Source organism: Pseudogymnoascus destructans (genome assembly GCF_001641265.1).
Source record: "Pseudogymnoascus destructans isolate 20631-21 unplaced genomic scaffold scaffold_4, whole genome shotgun sequence".
Taxonomy (NCBI): domain Eukaryota; kingdom Fungi; phylum Ascomycota; class Leotiomycetes; order Thelebolales; family Thelebolaceae; genus Pseudogymnoascus; species Pseudogymnoascus destructans.
The window spans coordinates 100,935-120,068 of record NW_020167523.1 but is presented as its reverse complement, the minus strand read 5'-3'; the positions used below and the strand labels follow the sequence as shown (position 1 = coordinate 120,068).

General features: G+C 45.1%; 5 protein-coding genes across 5 annotated transcripts; all 5 read left to right on the top strand.

The window, feature by feature from the left end:
• Window positions 1–8,681: 8,681 nt before the first annotated feature.
• On the top strand, window positions 8,682–11,499 carry VC83_01824 (uncharacterized protein). The gene is made up of 3 exons (XM_024465497.1): window positions 8,682–9,336; window positions 9,385–9,713; window positions 9,764–11,499. Exons 1-3 carry the CDS (start codon window positions 8,914–8,916, stop codon window positions 11,310–11,312), a joined length of 2,301 nt encoding a protein of 766 aa, XP_024326917.1. The 5' UTR covers window positions 8,682–8,913; the 3' UTR covers window positions 11,313–11,499.
• Window positions 11,500–14,201: 2,702 nt separating this feature from the next.
• VC83_01823 (uncharacterized protein) lies at window positions 14,202–15,220 on the top strand (the record flags this gene model as incomplete). Its single annotated transcript, XM_024465496.1, has 3 exons — window positions 14,202–14,771; window positions 14,821–14,870; window positions 15,125–15,220. Exons 1-3 carry the CDS (start codon window positions 14,591–14,593, stop codon window positions 15,218–15,220), a joined length of 327 nt encoding a protein of 108 aa, XP_024326926.1. The 5' UTR covers window positions 14,202–14,590.
• An 812-nt stretch (window positions 15,221–16,032) lies between these two features.
• VC83_01822 (uncharacterized protein) lies at window positions 16,033–16,483 on the top strand (the record flags this gene model as incomplete). Its single annotated transcript, XM_024465495.1, has 1 exon — window positions 16,033–16,483. The coding sequence occupies exon 1, from the start codon at window positions 16,130–16,132 to the stop codon at window positions 16,481–16,483; it is 354 nt and encodes a 117-aa protein (XP_024326923.1). The 5' UTR covers window positions 16,033–16,129.
• A 316-nt stretch (window positions 16,484–16,799) lies between these two features.
• Window positions 16,800–17,769, top strand: VC83_01821 (uncharacterized protein). The gene has a single exon (XM_024465494.1). It carries the CDS (start codon window positions 16,991–16,993, stop codon window positions 17,690–17,692), a length of 702 nt encoding a protein of 233 aa, XP_024326922.1. The 5' UTR covers window positions 16,800–16,990; the 3' UTR covers window positions 17,693–17,769.
• A 280-nt stretch (window positions 17,770–18,049) lies between these two features.
• On the top strand, window positions 18,050–18,754 carry VC83_01820 (uncharacterized protein; the record flags this gene model as incomplete). The annotated part of the gene is made up of 1 exon (XM_024465493.1): window positions 18,050–18,754. The coding sequence occupies one exon, from the start codon at window positions 18,050–18,052 to the stop codon at window positions 18,752–18,754; it is 705 nt and encodes a 234-aa protein (XP_024326921.1).
• Between the last annotated feature and the right edge of the window lie 380 nt (window positions 18,755–19,134).

Below are 19,134 nucleotides of genomic sequence, written 5' to 3'. Positions count from 1 at the left end.
TTATGTAGGATATTGAGGATATTATGGATAACAAATATCCATCATATCCTCTACTATCTATTATGTGGGGTTGCGGCTGTAAGCGCTATCCGTAACACCTAGCCCTGCTAGTCTTATGACTTATAGGTCACATTACTAGAGCCTAGCCCTGCTAGCCCCATAACCATGACATTACATTACCATAGCCATAACATTAGTATCACTAAAAAGGAAGGCTTAAACTATGAGATTGATGATGTGACCCATATAACGAAGTCTATAGTGCTTGCTATCATAATCAATTTGGTACTGGTTCTTAAGATCTAGATATGTAATTAGATTTGATATTTGATTTAATTAGTCTAATAATCTTAAATGAACATACTTTGTGACAAATGCTTTATAAGAGTATCGTTATTTGAAGCATTATCAAGCATTATATAGCCAAGCTTGTTAATAATATCAACCTTAACAAGAGCATTTGTTACATATGTTGCCTAGTTCTCACTAGTATGTGGGCCTATATGTTACGATGGTCACGGAGGTCAAGAAGCCAGTCAGGAGAATAATAAGCTAGATTGAATCTAAACAGAGAAGAAGAAGAAGAAGGAAGGAAGGTGAGGCTATTCCTCATAAAAACAGTTGTCCGTTGTAGCCTTGGTGGCTAAGGCTGCACCCGTAACAACCGTAACAACCATAACAACCGTAACAACCATAACCGTAACAACCATAACAACCGTAACAACCATAACAACCATAACAACCATAAGCTATAATCGTAACACTACCCCCCCCCCCTACTAAGATTGATCTCCTGATCAAGAGTAAGATCATTGTGGCTTCTGTGGGTATTTTCGGTGGAAAGCTTGTGTGAGTTCAGGTGCATTGTTGAAGTTTGTAGCGGGATACCAAGTGTTGTCTGGTGGGTGGTTCTTCCATGCTGCCATATAGAACAGCTTCTTCCATAGGAATTTAGAATCTAGGATTTCTTCAACTTCCCATTCAAGTTCATCTTCTATAATGATTGGCAGGGGTGGTTCATGGTGCTGGCCTTGTAAAGCATCATCTGAGTCAAGTCGTAAGAGGTTGCTGTGAAAGACAGGATGTATCTTCATGCTTGGTGGTAGCTCTAATCGATATGCCACTTGCCCAATTCGTTCGAGAATCTTATACAGACTAACTTGCTTGTGATCGAGTTTCTTCGATGGCCTCTGAGTCCTGATATTTCGTGTAGATAGCCATACTTGATCTCCAACCTGATATCTTGGTGCAGCTTTCCTGCGTTGATTTGCGAATGTCTCCATGCGAGTTTGCGAGAGTGCGATTTGGTCTTGCAGAAACTCCCAAATATCTTTCATGCTTTGTATCATATCCTTGTGTTCCTGTGGCGCTATTTGGAACTCGCTGTTCTTAATATCAAAACTCATTCTTGGCTCGAAGCCCTTATTTGCAAAGAATGGGCTGATTTTTGTAGAGTCTGAAGCTAGAGTTGCTGCAAATTCTGCCATGCAAAGATATTCGACCCAGTTGTCTTGGAGATAGTTAACATGAGCTCATAAATATCGTTCAAGTTGTGCATTGAACCTCTCAGTTTGCACATCCGTTTCTGGGTGGAAGGCAGTAGACAATTTTGTTATAACTTTCCAAACTTTGCAGAGGATTTTCCACACTGCAGCCACGAACTGGGGGCCTCTGTCTGAGATGATCAAATTTGGTAAACCATGGTGTTTCCATACATGTCAAAGGAGTAGCTGTGCTGTTGCTTCTACAGTTGTGTCTTCTTGGCCTGCAAAGCATGGGATAAAATGGCGTTCTTTTGTAAGTCGGCATGCTACGACAAGGATAGCATTGTTTTCTTCACACAATGGCAATCCTGTAATAAAGTCGAGTGATATGTCCTGCCATGGCTGGCTGCCAACAGGGATTGGTTGAAGAAGTCCATTATAAGCATCTCTTGTAGGTTTTATCTTTTGCAGATATGGCAGTTCTTGATGTATTGTATAATTGTCTTATCCATCCGGGGCCAGTAATACTGTCTTTTGATGACTCGAATCATCTTCCCAATGCCAGGGTGTCCCATTGGTGGTTGGTCTTGAATTTCTTGTAAGAGTTTGATGTGAGCACTTTTTGGAACCCAGACTCTATTATGATAGTATAAGAGCCCTTCCCTCACCTCGCAATATGATAGAGCTATGTCTGGACTGTTTCGTTCTCCATTCTGAAGCTTCTGAATAGTGTCTTTGCATAAGCTGTCTTGAAGTTGCGCAGTTGGATTTTGTCTAGAATACTTGCTTCCTGTAGGTGGACTGGCGCAAGTTGGATGTCTTGATTCACCTTAGCATTTTCGAATTTCCTTATCTCTTGTAGGTCTGGATGAAGTCTCTCAAGTGGTAGCAGGGTTTCAAGTTGTTGTTTTTGGTGGTCATCTTCTTCAGTCTCTTCTGGTCTATCTCCTGGTCTTCGAGTTAACGCATCTGCTTTTCCGTTCTGGTTCCCAGGTCGATATATAATTGGAAAGTTAAACCTTGACAGAAACTCAGCCCATTGAGATTGCCTTCGAGTAAGCTTCTTTGTTGACATGAAGTATTCAAGACTCTTGTGATCTGACAAAACTTGGACTGGCATTGCTGTGCCCTCGACTTCTGGTCTCCATGCTTCGAAGCATCTGATGATGGAGTAACTCCTTGTCATAGATTTCGTAATTGCATTCTGCAGGTGCCATCTTTTTCGAGAAGAATGCAACTGGGTGTAGGATTCCCTTGTCATCTTTCTGTGACAGTACCCCTGAGGAAATAAAATCTGAGGCATCAGCTTCAACATAGGCTGTCTTCTCTCTATCGAAATGTCGTAAGACTGGGGCTTCTGTGACAGTCTTTTTCATAAGTGTGAATGCTTCCTGACATGCTTCTGTTCATTTGAAGACATGGTCTTTTTTCGTTAAGTTGACGAGTGGTTTCATGATGTTTGAATAGTTCTTGATAAACCTTCGATAGAACACACAGAATCCTATAAAAGCTTGCGTGTCCCGTAATGATTTTGGTGCTTTCCAATCGAGTATAGTGTTCACCTTTCCAGGATCCATGCGAATTCCATTAACTCCGATGATGAGTCCTAAGAATTTTGTCTCTTGAACGAAGAATTCGCATTTTGCTATATCTGCTAGTAGTCCTGCTTCTCGAAGCTTTTGTAGAACCATTTTGACATGCTTAACATGTTCCTCCTTACTTGTGCTATAGACAAAAAGACCGTCCATGTATGCAGTGACGAATTTGTTTATGTATTCCATTAATGTTTCATTCATATATCGTTGGAATGTTGCTGGGCCATTCGTAAGTCCAAATGGGAGAACTTTGTATTTGTATGATCCAAATCGAGTTTTGAATTTTGTCAGATCTTCGTCCTCCTCTGTCTGCATGCGAATTCGATTAAAGGCATGTCTAATATCAATCTTTGTAAGATATTTGGCACCCGTGATTTGAGCCAATGTTTCATCAATGAGGGGAAGTGGGTATGAGTCTTTCCTTGTGATCGCATTTAGTTTGTGATAGTCTACTCAAAATCGAAGTCCACCTCCTGGTTTGCATACAAATAACACCGGTGAGGCAAATGGTGCTTTGCTAGCTTCGATGAATCCTTTGGTAAGATTGTCCTCCACGTATTTCTTCACAAGATCAAGCTCTTCTCGAGACATGTTATAGAGTGGTGCATGCCCTAGTTTCGAGTTCCCTTCTAACACAATGTGATGGTCTGAATATCTGTGAGGCGGGAGCTTGTCTGCAGCCTGTTTTGAGAACACATCGAGATATTTATGGAACTCCTTTGGGAGGATCAGTTTTGGGTCGATTTCTTTCGTTTCCTCCTTTGCTTGTTCAGCGAGTATATGTTTAAATGATACTGCAAAAACCTTAGCTCCTTTCTGCTTCCGAAGCATATTGAATGGTGCAGCTCCAATCATTGTAACAGTGCATTTGTTCTTGTTCTTATAATGAGGTTGGAGGGCTGGCATCGGAGCTTCTTTATCTTGTATTTCCTTCTCAGCTTGGGGACTTGTAGTTTTCATTTTTAAAGTGTCTGTTGGTGTAGTGTGCTGGCAGTGACCCTTTGTAAAGATGACTTGGTCATTTACCATATTGAGTGTGACTCCATACTGCTTCATCCAAGCTTTCCCAAGAATGATAGAATGTTTCCCAAGCGTAGTAATGAATAGAGGGCATAGACTTTCAACGTGATCTCCAATTTGTAGTCGAGGGTATATAGCATGTGTAACTGTAGGTGCTGCAACTCCATTAAATCCTTCAATGTTCTTTGGTTTTATAAGTTGGATAGGAGAGATGTTCTCAATTTCACAAATTCGTTTTGCATCAACAGCATTCACAAAGCTTCCACCTGTTGCACCGCTATCCATTAAGGCTTGCATGACAATTTGATTCCTTCCTATTCTGCAGGTAGCTAAGAATGGAGTGTCATAGTCGAAATGGGTTAATGATGAGGCAGAGGAGGCAATTCTTGCTGTAGAACCTCGAGCGACGTCTTTTCTAGAGGCTATTCTTTTCCCGACTCATACTGAGTAGGATCCTCAGTATCAGAGATCTCATTGAGTCTGCCTTTCTGTTTCTGAGGGCAGTCATGAGCACGATGGCCGCTTTCGTGGCAATGGAAGCATCTGCCAAGCTTCATGAGCGATTCTTTCTCAGGATCTTAGTGGGGAGAGCGGTAGAGCTTCTTCTGTGGTGCCACTATTTCAACAGCAGTACTAGCAGTAGGACTCTGGCCACTCTGCTTCTGGTAGGTGAACGGCTGTGACTTCATTCTCTTCTCCTTTTCTTGAATTCTCTGTAGGTTTTGGTCCACAAGCATGCATTTCTTCGCGAATTCATGTAGGGTGGTAGCTCCCACTTCTGCAACAAGGGCTTTCTGCATGCCTTGGTTGATTTTAAATCAGAGATCGTCAAGCAAGGTCTCTTCTGAGTAGTCCAGCTCTGCAGTGAGTCTCTGGAATTCAGCCCAGAATGTTGTGAAGGTATTCTTGCCTTGGTATAACTTGCGACTCAGTTTGTGCAGTGTGTCTCCTATTAGGGTCGCTAAACACTTTCTCGAGGAGTTGGAGGATTTCTTCTGCTGACTGAAGCATGTTTGGTGAGGTAATGTGAAGCCTTGGGTTCACATGGCGAACTGCGAGTCCTCCTAGTCTGCTTTGGAGATAACTCATCTGCATCTTGTCATTTTGGAAGTGGTCGATGTTGGCTTCCAGCTTGAGTCGGATCTTCACAACCCAGTCTTCAAAAGCTGGTTCAATCCCATCCGTAAGAATAGGAGGATCCGGAATGTGAGAAGACTGGCGAGATGCTGCATTGCGAATAGGAGCTGTATTCTCAAGATATTTTTGAATGCCTTGCAGTTCAGTAATCTTTTCATCCTTGTCTTGAATTTATTCTTGGAGCTGTAGAATAGCATCATTTCGCTCTGCAATAGTAGCATCAGAAGCTTGATCGACTATGAGGTAGTCCTTCATAATGGCTTTCAACATTGACGAGGCGTACTCTTGGCTGCTAGGTGACAGCTTTTGGAATTCAGTGTAGGTGTTGACATTCCAATTCCTCATCTGGTGGCCGTTTGATAGTATAGACTGGTATCTTTCTTGAGCTGTTTTGCCCATCCTCTTGAAATCTTCTTGGGCTTCGAGGAAGTCATCTTGAAGTTCATCTCTCTTCTCAGACTCATCTGCCAAGGTTGTTTTCTCATTTATAGACTCATAGTCTTCTGGGTTTCGGTCAGCCATCTTGTTTTTCTTTGGCTGTGTGTGCCATAGCAGCTTTCCTATTCTTTCGGTTTTAGTATTCAGTAGATCAGACTCGTATCGCCAAAGGCCCTATTGCGCAGTTTGTCGACTGTAGGAGCCACTCGAGAGGAGCGCACTTTCCTCACAGCTATATTCCTTTTCAAGGGAGCATTGTGAAAGGTCTGATCTATGAAGTCTGTGGTGTTCTGGTGTTTCTGGTATGTTCTGTGGTGTTCTGGAATCGACTTTAGGATATGGTTGTAGAGTTTCCAAAGAAGGGAATTCAAATTTCAGTATCAAGGTTCAGGCCCAGAGAGCAAAAGAAAGGTGAGATTCAATCTTATGTTACGATGGTCACAGAGGTCAAGAAGCCAGTCCGGAGAAAAATAAGCTAGATTGAATCTAAAGAGAGAAGAAGAAGAAGAAGGAAGGAAGGTGAGGCTATTCCTCGTAATATACAGTTGTCCGTTTAGCGGTTGTAGCCTTGGTGGCTAAGGCTGCACCCGTAACAACCATAACAACCATAACAACCATAACAACCATAACAACCATAACAACCATAACAACCATAACAACCATAACAACCATAACAACCATAACAACCATAACAACCATAACAACCATAACAACCATAACAACCATAACAACCATAACAACCATAACAACCATAACAACCATAACAACCATAACAACCATAACAACCATAACAACCATAACAACCATAACAACTGTAAGCTATAATCGTAACACTATAAGCTCATAGAAAACTAATACAGAAGCCTTTTGTTGATTGTATTAATCGAAGTAACCACTCAGACAAGTTTGAGGAGTACTGCAAAGAACACAACATTATTACGCTTTGTATGCCTGCTCACTCTTCCCATATACTCCAACCACTTGATGTTGGCTGTTTTGGCCCATTAAAGAGAGCTTACGGTCGGCAAATTGAAGATATGATGCGGGCTCATATTATCCACATTACTAAGGATGACTTCTTTCCTGCCTTCCACGCTGCATTTAACATTGCAATGACAGAAAGCAATATTCAGGGAGGGTTCCGAGGTGCTGGGCTTCTTCCATTTAGCCCTGAGAGTGTAATATCTACACTTGACCTTAGGTTTAAGACGCCAACACCTCCAACCTCTCGCCCAAACACCGCTCAACCATGGGTTTCTCAGACACCAAATAACCCAACTGAAGCTTTATCACAGTCTACTTTCATTAAAAACGGAATTGCGCATCATCAAAATAGCTCTCCAACCTCAATCTATGCAGCTGTTGACCAGTTTACAAAGGGTGCATCGCAAATAATGCATCAATTAGCATTGTTAAAAGCAGAGAACCAAAACCTGCGACAGGCAAATGAAGTGCTAAGCAAGCGCCGGAGAGCTAAAAAAACATGACTACAGCAAGGAGGATCACTTAGTCAACAGGTAGCACAGGAGCTACAGGACGAGAGGGACGTTGTGCAGCAAGTAGAGCAAGAAATAAGGGCAAGTAGTGGTCGGAAGCCAAGGGAAGAAACCCATGCACGTCGCTGTGGCAAGTGTGGTGAGACTGGACACAATGCGCGCACTTGTCAGATTGTAATAGACAGGTCTGAGGAAGAGGACTCCGAGTAGTTTTAATTAATTTATATTGTTGTGGTGGATTTATCGCAATTCTTATGGGGTAGTCGCGATATTTTGGCACTTTCGCTTGTTTGGCACTTTCGTTATACATGCACGTTATTAGAATATAGTAAATAGGGGAAATGAAATCAATTATCTCCTAGAACTCTCCGAAAATGTGTCTACTGTCAAATTAGTAATATAATAGTATCATAAGAGTCTAATACAAATCCGAGTCTATATTATACTCGTCCGTTATTATCACAGTTCAGACTATTTCATTACTATGTCCTTCAAAACCCGATTATTAGTTTCATTTACTGGTTATATTTGGTGTCGCTAAGCTCGCTCGAAAGACCTATCATAGTGTCGGATTGTGTCGTTGTGGAGAGTTTTTATCGGGCAACTAGTCCTGGACTTGTTTAGGTGTCTTACTCAGCCCACATATGCCCCATATAAATTTCTTCTGGCACCCTATTACAGTCTGTCACAACCATGTAAAAAAATGGGCCTCCGCCGGTAAGGTAGTTAGGAATATATACATTTATGACTCGACAGCATATGATTGGAGTCTGCACGTGATTGGAGTCCGCAGGTGATGTTGCTCGTGACACTTTGTCATACAAAATGATTGTCATATTCTTGGACGCAGGAACAGTGAGTAGACGTTTGATAACTCGTCGTATTTACGTGTATGTGAATATGAATATCTCTATTTATACGCCCCTTTTTTTTTATCAGAATTTCTATTACTTGTAGCGTTACAAATTTTGAGAGCTTCAAATCTGGAGTAACTGTACCTGATTTCCAACGAACAAACGGACATGTAACATTTATGCAGTATGTTGAACACTAACGGGAAACCGGCACCACGTAGGAGATATTTACATGCAAGAGGCGGTAATAATCAATAGGAGAACCTATCCGCCCATAAATTATGGCGGAAAGCTCCAGCCTTGTTTGCTCTGTTACGCCTGGCCGTGAATTGGGTCCGTTGGTTGGATGGCTGAGCCCCGCCAGCCACAACAGAGAAGCATTTCATGCCATGCAATCACCCATTCAGCGAGGCATATTCGTTTCGACGGTTTACAAAATCTGCCCTTTAGCATGACTTTAGGTAGCGGTGAGGATGCTTGTATGAACTTTGTGATTTTACTCGTCCTCGATCCCCCCCGCTGTTGGCGTAGCATGCCGGAGGCCCACTGTACCTGGAAACTCCTGCAAGGTCTTTGCGACTTCGAGGCTGAGGTCAGAGAAGTAAGTTAGAAAAATTTATAATAAATAGTGTGAACTCCCCATCGGCTGAAAGGCGAAGTTTTGTTTATCAGCGAGGTAGTTTGGCTTCAATAAGAGTCACATCAAGCTCCCACAGTTTGCTCCCCAATTCCAGAGATTATCAGCTTATTTCAGTCTCTCGGTTTCCCTCAGATCACCGAGTTCCTCAGATACAAAGCCCTAATCTAATTTGATTTCCGACGCCCACTTTCTTCTCTTATCCAACGCCAACACACCTTGTGTGTTTCACCACAACAACCACCCGTTGTCATGATCGCTGACGATTACTCCACCATGAACGGCTTTATATCCGCAAAAGCAAAGATGGAGTTGTCAAAGTCACTCAATATCCAGCTCTCGAACCCAGCTCAGCTGGACAAAATCGACAAGCTTCGCGAGCTGGGGGTTGCCAAGTTCGTTGCACTCCCACAGCTTGTTGTCGTTGGTGATCAATCCAGCGGGAAGAGTTCGGTGTTGGAAGCAGTGATGGAGCTGCCTCTTCCTCGCGACAGTGGGCTCTGCACACGATTTGCTACGAATATCACGTTTCGGAGGTCGCCTCAGACGAGCATTGCTGTTTCGATCATCCCTGGCCCTACCCGATCTCCCGAGAAGGCGGAGGAACTGAAGGCATTCAAGAAGACTGGGTTGACTACTCTTGACGGTCAGACCTTCCTATCGATCTTGAAAGATGTACGTATTTGACTTCATTGCCCGCAGTAGCTTGCTAAGGATTGATAGGTTTGTCAAGTCATGGGGGTTACTGGACCAGGCGAGTCCCCAAGTGCTGCAAAATCAACTTTCAGTGCAGACGTCTTCAAGATTGAACTCAGCGGCCCAGACCGCGAGAATTTGAGCATTATCGACATTCCTGGGATTTTCAGAACCGCGACTGATGGTGTTACCACCAAGGACGACATTGACCTTGTAAAAAACATGGTCAGCAGTTGGATTCAAGATGAGAGGACCATCATTTTGGCTGTCGTTTCTGCGAATGTCGATATTGCCACCCAGGAGATTTTGACCATGGCTGAGAAGGCTGATCCAAAGGGTCTTCGGACTTTGGGCGTGTGAGTTATATATCTCTTCAATAGAACTTCAGCAGCTGATAGATATACAGATTGACAAAGCCCGACCTTGTTGACGACGGCGCGGAGCACCAAGTCATCGACCTTGTAATGGGAAAGCGCAACAAGCTCAAGCTCGGATATTGCATTGTTCGCAACCGCTCCCAGAAGGAGCTTGATACTGATTCTGACTCTCGTACGCGCAAAGAGCGTAGTTTCTTTAGTACTGATCCGTGGTCATCACTTCCCAAGGATCGGGTTGGTGTTGATGCGCTGAAGAGTCGTCTCCAGGACCTACTTTCTGAGATCGTCCAGAGAGAGTTCCCAAAGATCAAGAGACAGATCGAGCAGCGCCTTATACTCTGCAAGAAGAATCTTTATGCAATGGGCGCCGACCGTGAGTCATCTGAGCAGCAGAGACATTATCTTGAGGGCATTGCCGCCCAGTTTGAGAGAATTACGAACGATGCTCTCAGTGCCAACTATTGTCGTCATGAGATATTCGGGGAAGATCATAACCTCCGATTGCCAACTCTTGTCGTCGATCGCAGCGATCGTTTTGCGGAAGATATTGGGAGCAAGGGCCACTCAGTTGAGTTCAAAGGGGATGCGAGTGCTGAAGCGGTTACCACAACAGACACGAAAGACACAAAACCGGCATTGGCATCAGCCGAGAATAGATCTGACGAAGACGATGAATCCGATGCCAACGATGAATCTGATGGTGAGGCTGAGTCTGGCTACAAAGTGGGATTGGATCCCAAGAGCTCCGAATACCCAGAACTTTTGGATATTCTCCAGCAGGATTTGTATGTATCACTTACGAAGCGGTGTGATATTCTGGCATGGATTGAAACCGAGTATCGCAAAGCTAGAGGCTATGGCCTCGCGGTGATGGATCCTAATATATTGCCAATGCTCTGGCAGGAGCAATCATCCAATTGGAAAGGGATCACGCTTTCGTTCATGAACGACATTATCGTCTACGTACATGACTTCATCTGTCGGCTCCTGAATCACGTCTGCCCAGATAGTAAGGTTCGAAACGGACTTATCTCATTCATCATGGATGATCTCCTTGACAAGTACAGCGCGGCCATTAAACACGTCGAATTTATTTTGCGAGTCGAGCGCCACGGCACCCTGCTCACGAAGAATCACTACTTCGGAGACACGCTCAGTAAGATGCGAAATGAGCGTCTCATCAAAGCTATGAAGCAACATGAATTCCGTGCGAAGCGACAGGATGCAGAAGGCGCCTCCCACTATGTCACAGCAGTCCCGGTTTCCGGTATGACTAGTGCTCTTTCCCAAGGCAATCTGGAACACGCAGTCGATGACATTCACACCGTTTTGAATGCCTACTACAAGGTGGTGATGAAGCGCTTCATTGACACGGTTGTGGCACAAGGCGCAGACTATTATCTTCTCACCAGCGATGAGAGCCCGCTGAAGATCCTCACGCCGCTGTTCATCTCCTCCATGACGGCCGAGCAGTTGGACGAGATCGCCGGAGAAGATTTGGTCACCAAAAGAGAGCGACAGGAGCTGAAGGAGGAGATCCTGGCCCTGGAGCAGGGAAAGAAATTGTTGAGAGGTTGATGGGATGTTACGAGCTGAATAATGGGTTTATTTTCATGTGCATCTCTGTTTTGCAGTGTTCGGCGGATCGTATCCGGATCTGATCCTGAGCCCTCACGGGTAAGATCATGATCCGTCTGAGGTCTGACGGATAGATACGGGTTATATCCGGATCTTCAGGAAAATGAGGTTTAAAATATAAAAATAGAATAGATAAAATAACTTATATAACTACTCTTCCCCCTCGTCATCAGCGTCTTCGGCTTCACTTTCTTCAACCTCTAGTATATGACCCCAATCTCGTAAACAGAGTAAATATCGAAGCGTTTCAGGAGAGAGCCTGTTCCTTTTCTTCGTAAGAATATCAGCTCCATTACTAAAGACCCGTTCTGATGGAGCTGATGTTGCAGGAATTGCCAAATGGTCTCGAGCAATTGCAGCTATAATTAGATATTGATATTGCTTTGCCGCCCAATATTTGAGGATATCTGTTGCTGGACCTGGCCGGGGCTCAACAAGCCAGCTCTTCCATTCTGGTTCTTGGTAAATACTATGAGAGAGATATAAATCGTCGTCGGAGTCAGGTTCTGTAGATAATTGTGGTAAATCAGCCTCAGCTTCCCTTTTCTCTTCTTCAAGATAGTATTGGCAGTCTCTATATTGAATAAAGACGTCGTGGAACTGCTGCTTAACCCTATTCCGTTTGACTTCTTCAGTACTGCTTGGCCAAAGACTGTTAAGATTCATACGTGGATCGAAAATTGTAGCTACCCCTGAATGACTCCATCGTTGATTCGTAGCAAGCGTATAGTACTCATTAAGCTTCTTATGAGCAGCGATACAAGCTAGGCCGATCGTTGATGATATACCAACTTCCTTCTGTAAAGCCTCAAGCTTCTTTATCATCTTTAGATACTGAGGAATTGTGAAGTTGAGCGTTGGATATAAGCTTGCTTGTAGCTTTTGCGACGGCTTAACAAATATAAAGAAGAAATTCTGAAGAGCGTGGAGCTTTATCCAATCCTCTGGTGTAAGAGCGATACCTCTGATACTTAGATCCATTTTCTGAGTAGCACAGATCGCTGTAATTGGCGTCTGTAGCTTAATAGTTGTTGAAACCATTTCGTACGTTGATTTCCACCGGACTGGCATATCGAGTGATAGTTGTAGCTTCTTAAGACTAGCTGCTATAGTCTGCTTTTGAAGAGCATCTTTCCATTGCCTTCGATTTCTGAATACATAGATATGTCTTCGTAGCTTACCAAGAGTATTCTTAACTTCAATATTACTATCGAAGCTTACTGGAATCCGCGCAGCTCCCTGCTCACACTGATAACTCTCAACCTGCTCAGCAGGGGCTGCTTTTAAAGTCTAAGAGCATCTTGAACAGCAATATTGATAATATGGGCTATGCATCGTACATCTCCTTCCTTGACTCTAAACGTCCAAGGTTGTTGTGTTGTAACTTCCTGGTCTCTGGCTATTTTCTCATATTCCGCAAGCATAACAGTATTAGCTGAGGCGTTATCCCTTGTACAGGTAAAGACAGCTCCTGTAATACCCATATCGCCCGTTACAATTGCTAATTGTTGAGCTAGATATTCGCCGCTATGGATAGGCTCTTGAAGATGTACAACGTCAAGTACTTTAGATTTCTGTTGCCATTTATCGTTGATCCAGTATGCAGTAATCGCAACATAGTCTGTATAATTCTGTGCAGACCATGCATCTGTCGTTATTGATATCCGGCCTCCTCTCTTAATATGAGAATGGAGCTCAAGTTGTAGCTGGCCTCGGTGATATGAGAACTGACGCTGTAGTTCTCGGTGTAGCGTACGAGCTGATATTGCCATAGTTGTTGGGCTTAAGAATTGAACTAATTCACAGAATGAATAGCTTTTAACAAGGCGTATCAATAGATTATTCAACACAATGAACTGTAGTAATAACTCCTTATACTTTGAAGGATTATTAGGTTGCTTTAGTAAAGCTGATGGGCGTGGGTTGAAGAACGATGATGTACTGCTTGACGCACTAGACGGCTGTCTCTTCTCATTTTTAAGGGTGTATGATACTGTTAGATGCTTTAAGGAATAATGCCTCCATAGATTACCGGTCGACGATTGCTTTAATCCTTGTGGCGGTAGTGAATATCCACAGCCTGGTTGTAGGCATATCATTTTTATGGTTGGAGGCCGAGTATCAAGTAATTCCTGACGATATAAGCCCTTTGTGAAGAGCTTCGACGATGTCGGTGGTAGTACTACCCTTGGATGTTGAGGTAGATTAATCGATACGTCAACTGCTTCAACTGAAGGCTGAATAGGGGTAGGTTGAGGTGGAAGATGTGGTAACGATAGCTCTTCTATTTGAGAATAGCTCTCATGATCTGATGGCAAATCTGATAATTTCAAGTCGCTCATTTTTACTGTAATCGTCACATTACGATGGTATTTGAACCAGTATTACAGAATCAATTCTACGTCTATTATGTGGCCTTGGCTACTCTTGGCTATTCTTGGCATTATCCGTAAGATCCGGATATATCCTCAGATCGTACGGATAGATCATAATTATGGCGGATAGGATATATCCGGATCAGTATCCGAATCAGCTCAGGTTATACACGATCCGTGCCGAACACTGCTGTTTTGCGACCATGGGGTAAGATGTTGGCTCCTATGATTGCCATTGTTTCTGATGCAGTATTTGGCTAGAGTAGAGGTAATGTGATACGTAATAGGCGCTCTACCTCATAAATATGCCTTTTGTCTTTTGCCTTTCTCAATTTAAAGTGATATTGTCCAAACTCTGTAAACTTCAGGTCGGCAATGAAACATATTCGATTCAGCACATATGTTTTCAAAATTATTAACCTATGACAAATAATTATAGCTTGTGTATAAGTCCGTGGAACTAGCGCATCTAGATGCCCACAATGATTTACCAGACTGCATCAGAGTACTGTTGTCGCCCAAAGTCTGATGAGGGACTGTGTATAGCCCAGGATTAATTCCAACAATTTAAACCCATATAACTTATCTCGTCAGTTCCAATTGTCAGTAACCAGCTTACAAGTTGTAGACCTGAGTGATTGAACGCCTTTACTTCAATTATAGTGTCTGTAATGGCTATTGTTGTCTACAGCCTCTCTTCAAGCTTTTGGGTGGCACCATAATAATCGCCTGATAGTCACGTGGAAGCCCTTCGACTCGTCCTTGCCCCAAACCCACACATAGCAAACAGCCAACAAACAACACCAACTTCTTCTCCCAGCATCCGGCAATCCAGCAGACAAGATGCCTCCACGCAAGTCCAAGAAGACGTCTGATACGATTAATTCCCGCCTCGCCCTCGTCATCAAGTCGGGCAAGGTCACCCTCGGATTCAAGTCCACGCTCAAATCACTTCGGTCGGGCAAGGCTAAGCTCGTCATCATCGCTGGAAATTGCCCTCCTATCCGAAAGTCTGAGCTCGAGTGTGAGTGCCGCTTCTACATCATAATGGGGTCCGTAACTGACTGTAATAGACTACGCCATGCTTTCCAAGTGCCCTGTCCACCACTTCAGTGGAAACAACGTACGTTTATAACCTTTACAACCCCAACACGCGCATTCGATATTTTCAATCCCCTCCTTTGAGGTGATCGCGAAGACGCGCTATGATCGCCCTTGGTGACGACAGACCCCCTGGGGTTCGCAATCGTCAACCTCCAGGCAATGATTGCCCCTGGTGATGGCCGACTCCCTGGGGCTCGCAATTGTCACCCCCCAAGCCATGAGAAGAAGCTTCAAAACAAGCTTTGGAGGGCACATGAGCTAACTGTCGTGCAGATCGAGCTCGGGACGGCGTGCGGAAAGCTCTTCCGCTGCGGCACCATGGTTGTCCTCGACCCAGGTGACTCTGACATCCTGAGCCAAGAGACTTAAATGCGACTCTCGGGCATTTTAATGGGAGGACAATTATCGGAGTGATATGTATGGCATACAGAGCATAGAACCCGAATCTGAACTTTGCTTCATTAATATCTTGTCCCGAAATGTTCGTGCAATATGTTTTGATTCATATTCAATACTGGTGATGATTAGCTGATGTCGAGGTCGAGGGACTGATTTGGCAGTCACCGCAGGAATGTGAGTTTCGAGCTTGGTCAAGCAAAGCCTCCTCTGCGTTTTCATCCCCAACGTGAACATATCTGGTGTTATCAAAGGGGAAGCTCTATGAAGCCCAATACAATCCAGGAGCGACGTTGATGCCCCTCAAATGTGGATCCTTGAAATTTCCCCACAAATCTCATTGAAGCGGGCCATATCTCCGCTGCCAAGGCACGCCAACCAGGATGCTTCTCCGACAATTGACCCGACGTCGCTTTTATAAATGGGCAAAAACTCCATATAATCGTTGGTTCTCAAACCACCGCCTGGATATTGCTAGCTCAATTGCTTCAAAAAGGCCATATGAGAGCACGTACTCTCAAATGAGAGTACGCCTCTCATTGGCTCGTTAACCTTTCCAAAGGAGGGTTAGCGGCCGACTGGGTAGATGGAGTTTTCTTACCAGTTTACTAGGTATATCGAGTTTTTGCCCTTATTAATTCCCGGTGGGGAAGCAAGCGCTATATATCTATATCGAAGGGCTATTGACGGAAGAATTGTATCTCCGGACACGAGGTTTGCAATTTGCATGTGGCCTCGTCGGTCCTATGCATTTACACGCAAAATTTGTTATTAATTGCGGTCTGGTGGCCGCTGTGGTGAGTACCAATCTCATTATTTGAACAGCTTAAAAGGTTGGTGGGAGCACCCTTTTTTCATTTGCACTGTAGTGTGCTTGTCATCATGCATTCCATTCCTCTTGTTGTGGCCCTTTCGTCGCTGGAGTCAGCGGTCTCGAACACAGCTGTTCGAGCCGATACGTTCACAAACCCAGTCGTTTATGAAGACTTCGCAGACAATGATGTCTCCAAGGGGCCAGATGGCCTCTTCTACTTCTCTGCCTCTAATATGCATTTTTTTCCTGGAGCACCTATTCTGCGCTCAGCTGATCTTGTCAACTGCGAGATGATCGGGCACTCGGTGCCGACGCTGAATTTTGGCTACAACTACAACCTGAATGGCGGTGTGGCGTACCGCGGCGGTACGTGGGCGTCGACCATGCGGTACAGGAGAGCGATAAGACGTGGTACTGGATAGGATGTGTTAAACTTTTACCATTCGTTTGTCTATACCGCATCTTCAGCATCTGGGCCTTGGACGCATTCGGCTGAAATACTAACGTGCTACTACGACTGTGGCCTCCACATCGACGACGATGATACAATGTACGTCGTGCATGGGAATACCAATGCTAACATGGCCCAACTGTCCGCGGATGGCCTCTCTGAGGTTAGGACAACTCTTCCACTATCCCACAGAAGCCCAAGGCATCGAAGGGCAACCGCATGTACAAGAGGAACGGCATCTATTACATTCTGAACGACGACGGAGGTACCCAATCCACGTTCATTTCATTTGGAAATCGACGAGCCCCTGGGGACCTTGGACTTATAAGCTCCTGGAAGCTAACACCCCCGGTCTACTTTCTGGAGGCGGTACTCCTCACCAAGGCAGCCTGAATGAGGCTTCCCCTGATGATTGGTACTTTATGTCGTTCACATGGGGTTATCCCAATGACCGCATCCCCGTCCTCGCTCCTATCACATGGGGCGACGACGACCTTCCAATCCTAAATACAGTCGATGGCAAATGGGGCGCCACCTATCCCGCCCCCCTACCGACCGTCGAAACACCATCATGGACATGAACCGATTCCTTCAATGGCACATCGCTTGGCCCAAAATGGGAGTGGAATCACAACCACGACACCCGCAAATACTCCGTCGACAATGGCGTCACCCTCTCCGCCGCAACCGTGACCAACGACCTATAGAAGGCTCGCAACACGCTGACGCACCGCGCCAACGGCGAGCAGCCCGTCGCCACCATCGTCCTAGATTTCAGCAACATGGCCGACGGCGACGCTGCGGACTCGCCGCCTTCCGCGACTGGACCGCCTACATCGGCGTCGTGCGCTCAGGGGACTCCTACAGCGTCGTCATACAGGAGGGCCTCACACAGAACAGCACCGATTGGAGTACGGTGAGCACCGGCACGACTGTTGAGACCGCCGCAGTGGAGAACGGAAGGATCTGGCTGAGATCGAGCATGGATTCGCGTGGTGATGGGTCGAAGTTGGTGACGTTCCAGTATAGTACTGATGGGACGAGCTTTGTGGATTTGGGGGATGCGTATACGATGAATACGGATTGGGCGATCTTCATGGGGTATAGGTGGGGCATTTTTAACCATGCTACGACGGCGCTTGGGGGGTCGGTGCAGCTTGAGTTGTTTATGCAGACGTAGAGAGGGTAGGACAGGGCAGGATAAGTAGGTGTGGACGTATATATGTATGATGGCTCATAGCGTGGCAATGGAGGGCCATGATTGATAGTGCCCCCACTCGTAAGTGTATTGGGTAGTTCGTGAAAATAGGGCCTTGGGTATGCGAATGCATCTGAAGAATGCCAGAAAGAGATGTTGCCGTTCATCCGACTCCATTCTGCTGAATGTTATGTTATGTCGTACAGAGATTCCTGGGCAACAAAAACCCCTTGCCCTGTCATGAGAGTTTTATAAGTTGGTACGGTTGTCTTCACCGTCATGAAGTTTTGCGGCTCACGAAGAACGTAACCGGTCGCGCACAGCGTCTAGAATGCTGCAATGGACCTTGATCTTGTTGAGGCATCATTTGCATGGGTTGATGGGAATGCGGAGTTGAAGAATCCGACAGGGAAGTCGCTCAATGAGGAGGACTCGGTTATGATAGAAGGTCTTGAAGTAGTGGAATCCACATTAAAGGGAGAGGAGTATAGGAAGTATTGCTATGCGAAGACGCTGAGAGAATTGGAGCTGGACGACAAGACGATGGGATATGTTTTGAAGTGCCTTAGTTCTGCAGTTCTGACGCTGCGGTTTGCCACTAGAGAAGGGCTTGGGCTTGACACAAGATCGACAGGGCTTTTTGAGACGCTCATTTCGAACCTGATTATGCAGGGAGGCGATGCGGATACCAACGCCTGCGTTGCAGGAGCGCTGGTCGGGTCTTGGGTGGGCTATTCGAGGCTACCGTTGCACTGGTCTAAAGGGATGAGGAATGCAGAGTGGCTAGTGGCAAAAGCAGAGACACTGAGTTTCAATGCAGGGATAATGGAGCCTCGTCCCAAAGCAAGGGTGAAAAAGCTGACGGCAGACCCGGATACCGCGCTGGATGGGAGTAAGGGGTTGCTAAACAAAGAGCAATTGGAGAAGATGGGGAAAGATTTCGTGCTGAAGATTCTGAAAATGCAGAAGGCGAGAAGGGAAGCGAAGGAAGCGGCGGATGCTGCAGCGAGGAAGGGAACAGGAGTTGGAAAATGGTTTCGATGAGAGACTGTTGCATCATATTAAGATTTAGGTTGCGAGTTGGTTACACTTCCAAAGATGATAATTGAAGGTATACAGCCAGCAGCTACCCACATTATGATGTAGGTGGCTACTAGCTGACAATAAGCTTACTCTATACCTCACATGAAACTATCATGCCACGGCCACCTACAAAGTCCACTGCCCCTACATCCCCTCAAATTAGTCTATATCCAGAGAACATTCCACGTATATATTTGTCATCCCCTTTTCTTAACGGAACGTCAAACTCTCAAAAACTTGCCAAATTGCTATCTCTGTCTCGACAACCTGACCTTGCATCAACTCCATCCAACAGCCTCCTCCTCCTCAATCGAAATCACAACCACCTCCCTTACTTGCAC

What these genes read in the sequence shown, in the direction of transcription:
- VC83_01824 (XM_024465497.1), top strand. Translation starts at nt 8,914, where the DNA reads ATGATCGCTGACGATTACTCCACCATGAACGGCTTTATATCCGCAAAA. An exon ending in TCCTATCGATCTTGAAAGAT is followed by an intron (nt 9,337 to 9,384) that starts GTACGTATTTGA and finishes AAGGATTGATAG; the next exon opens with GTTTGTCAAGTCATGGGGGT. An exon ending in GGTCTTCGGACTTTGGGCGT is followed by an intron (nt 9,714 to 9,763) that starts GTGAGTTATATA and finishes ATAGATATACAG; the next exon opens with ATTGACAAAGCCCGACCTTG.
- VC83_01821 (XM_024465494.1), top strand. Translation starts at nt 16,991, where the DNA reads ATGGGGCGACGACGACCTTCCAATCCTAAATACAGTCGATGGCAAATG.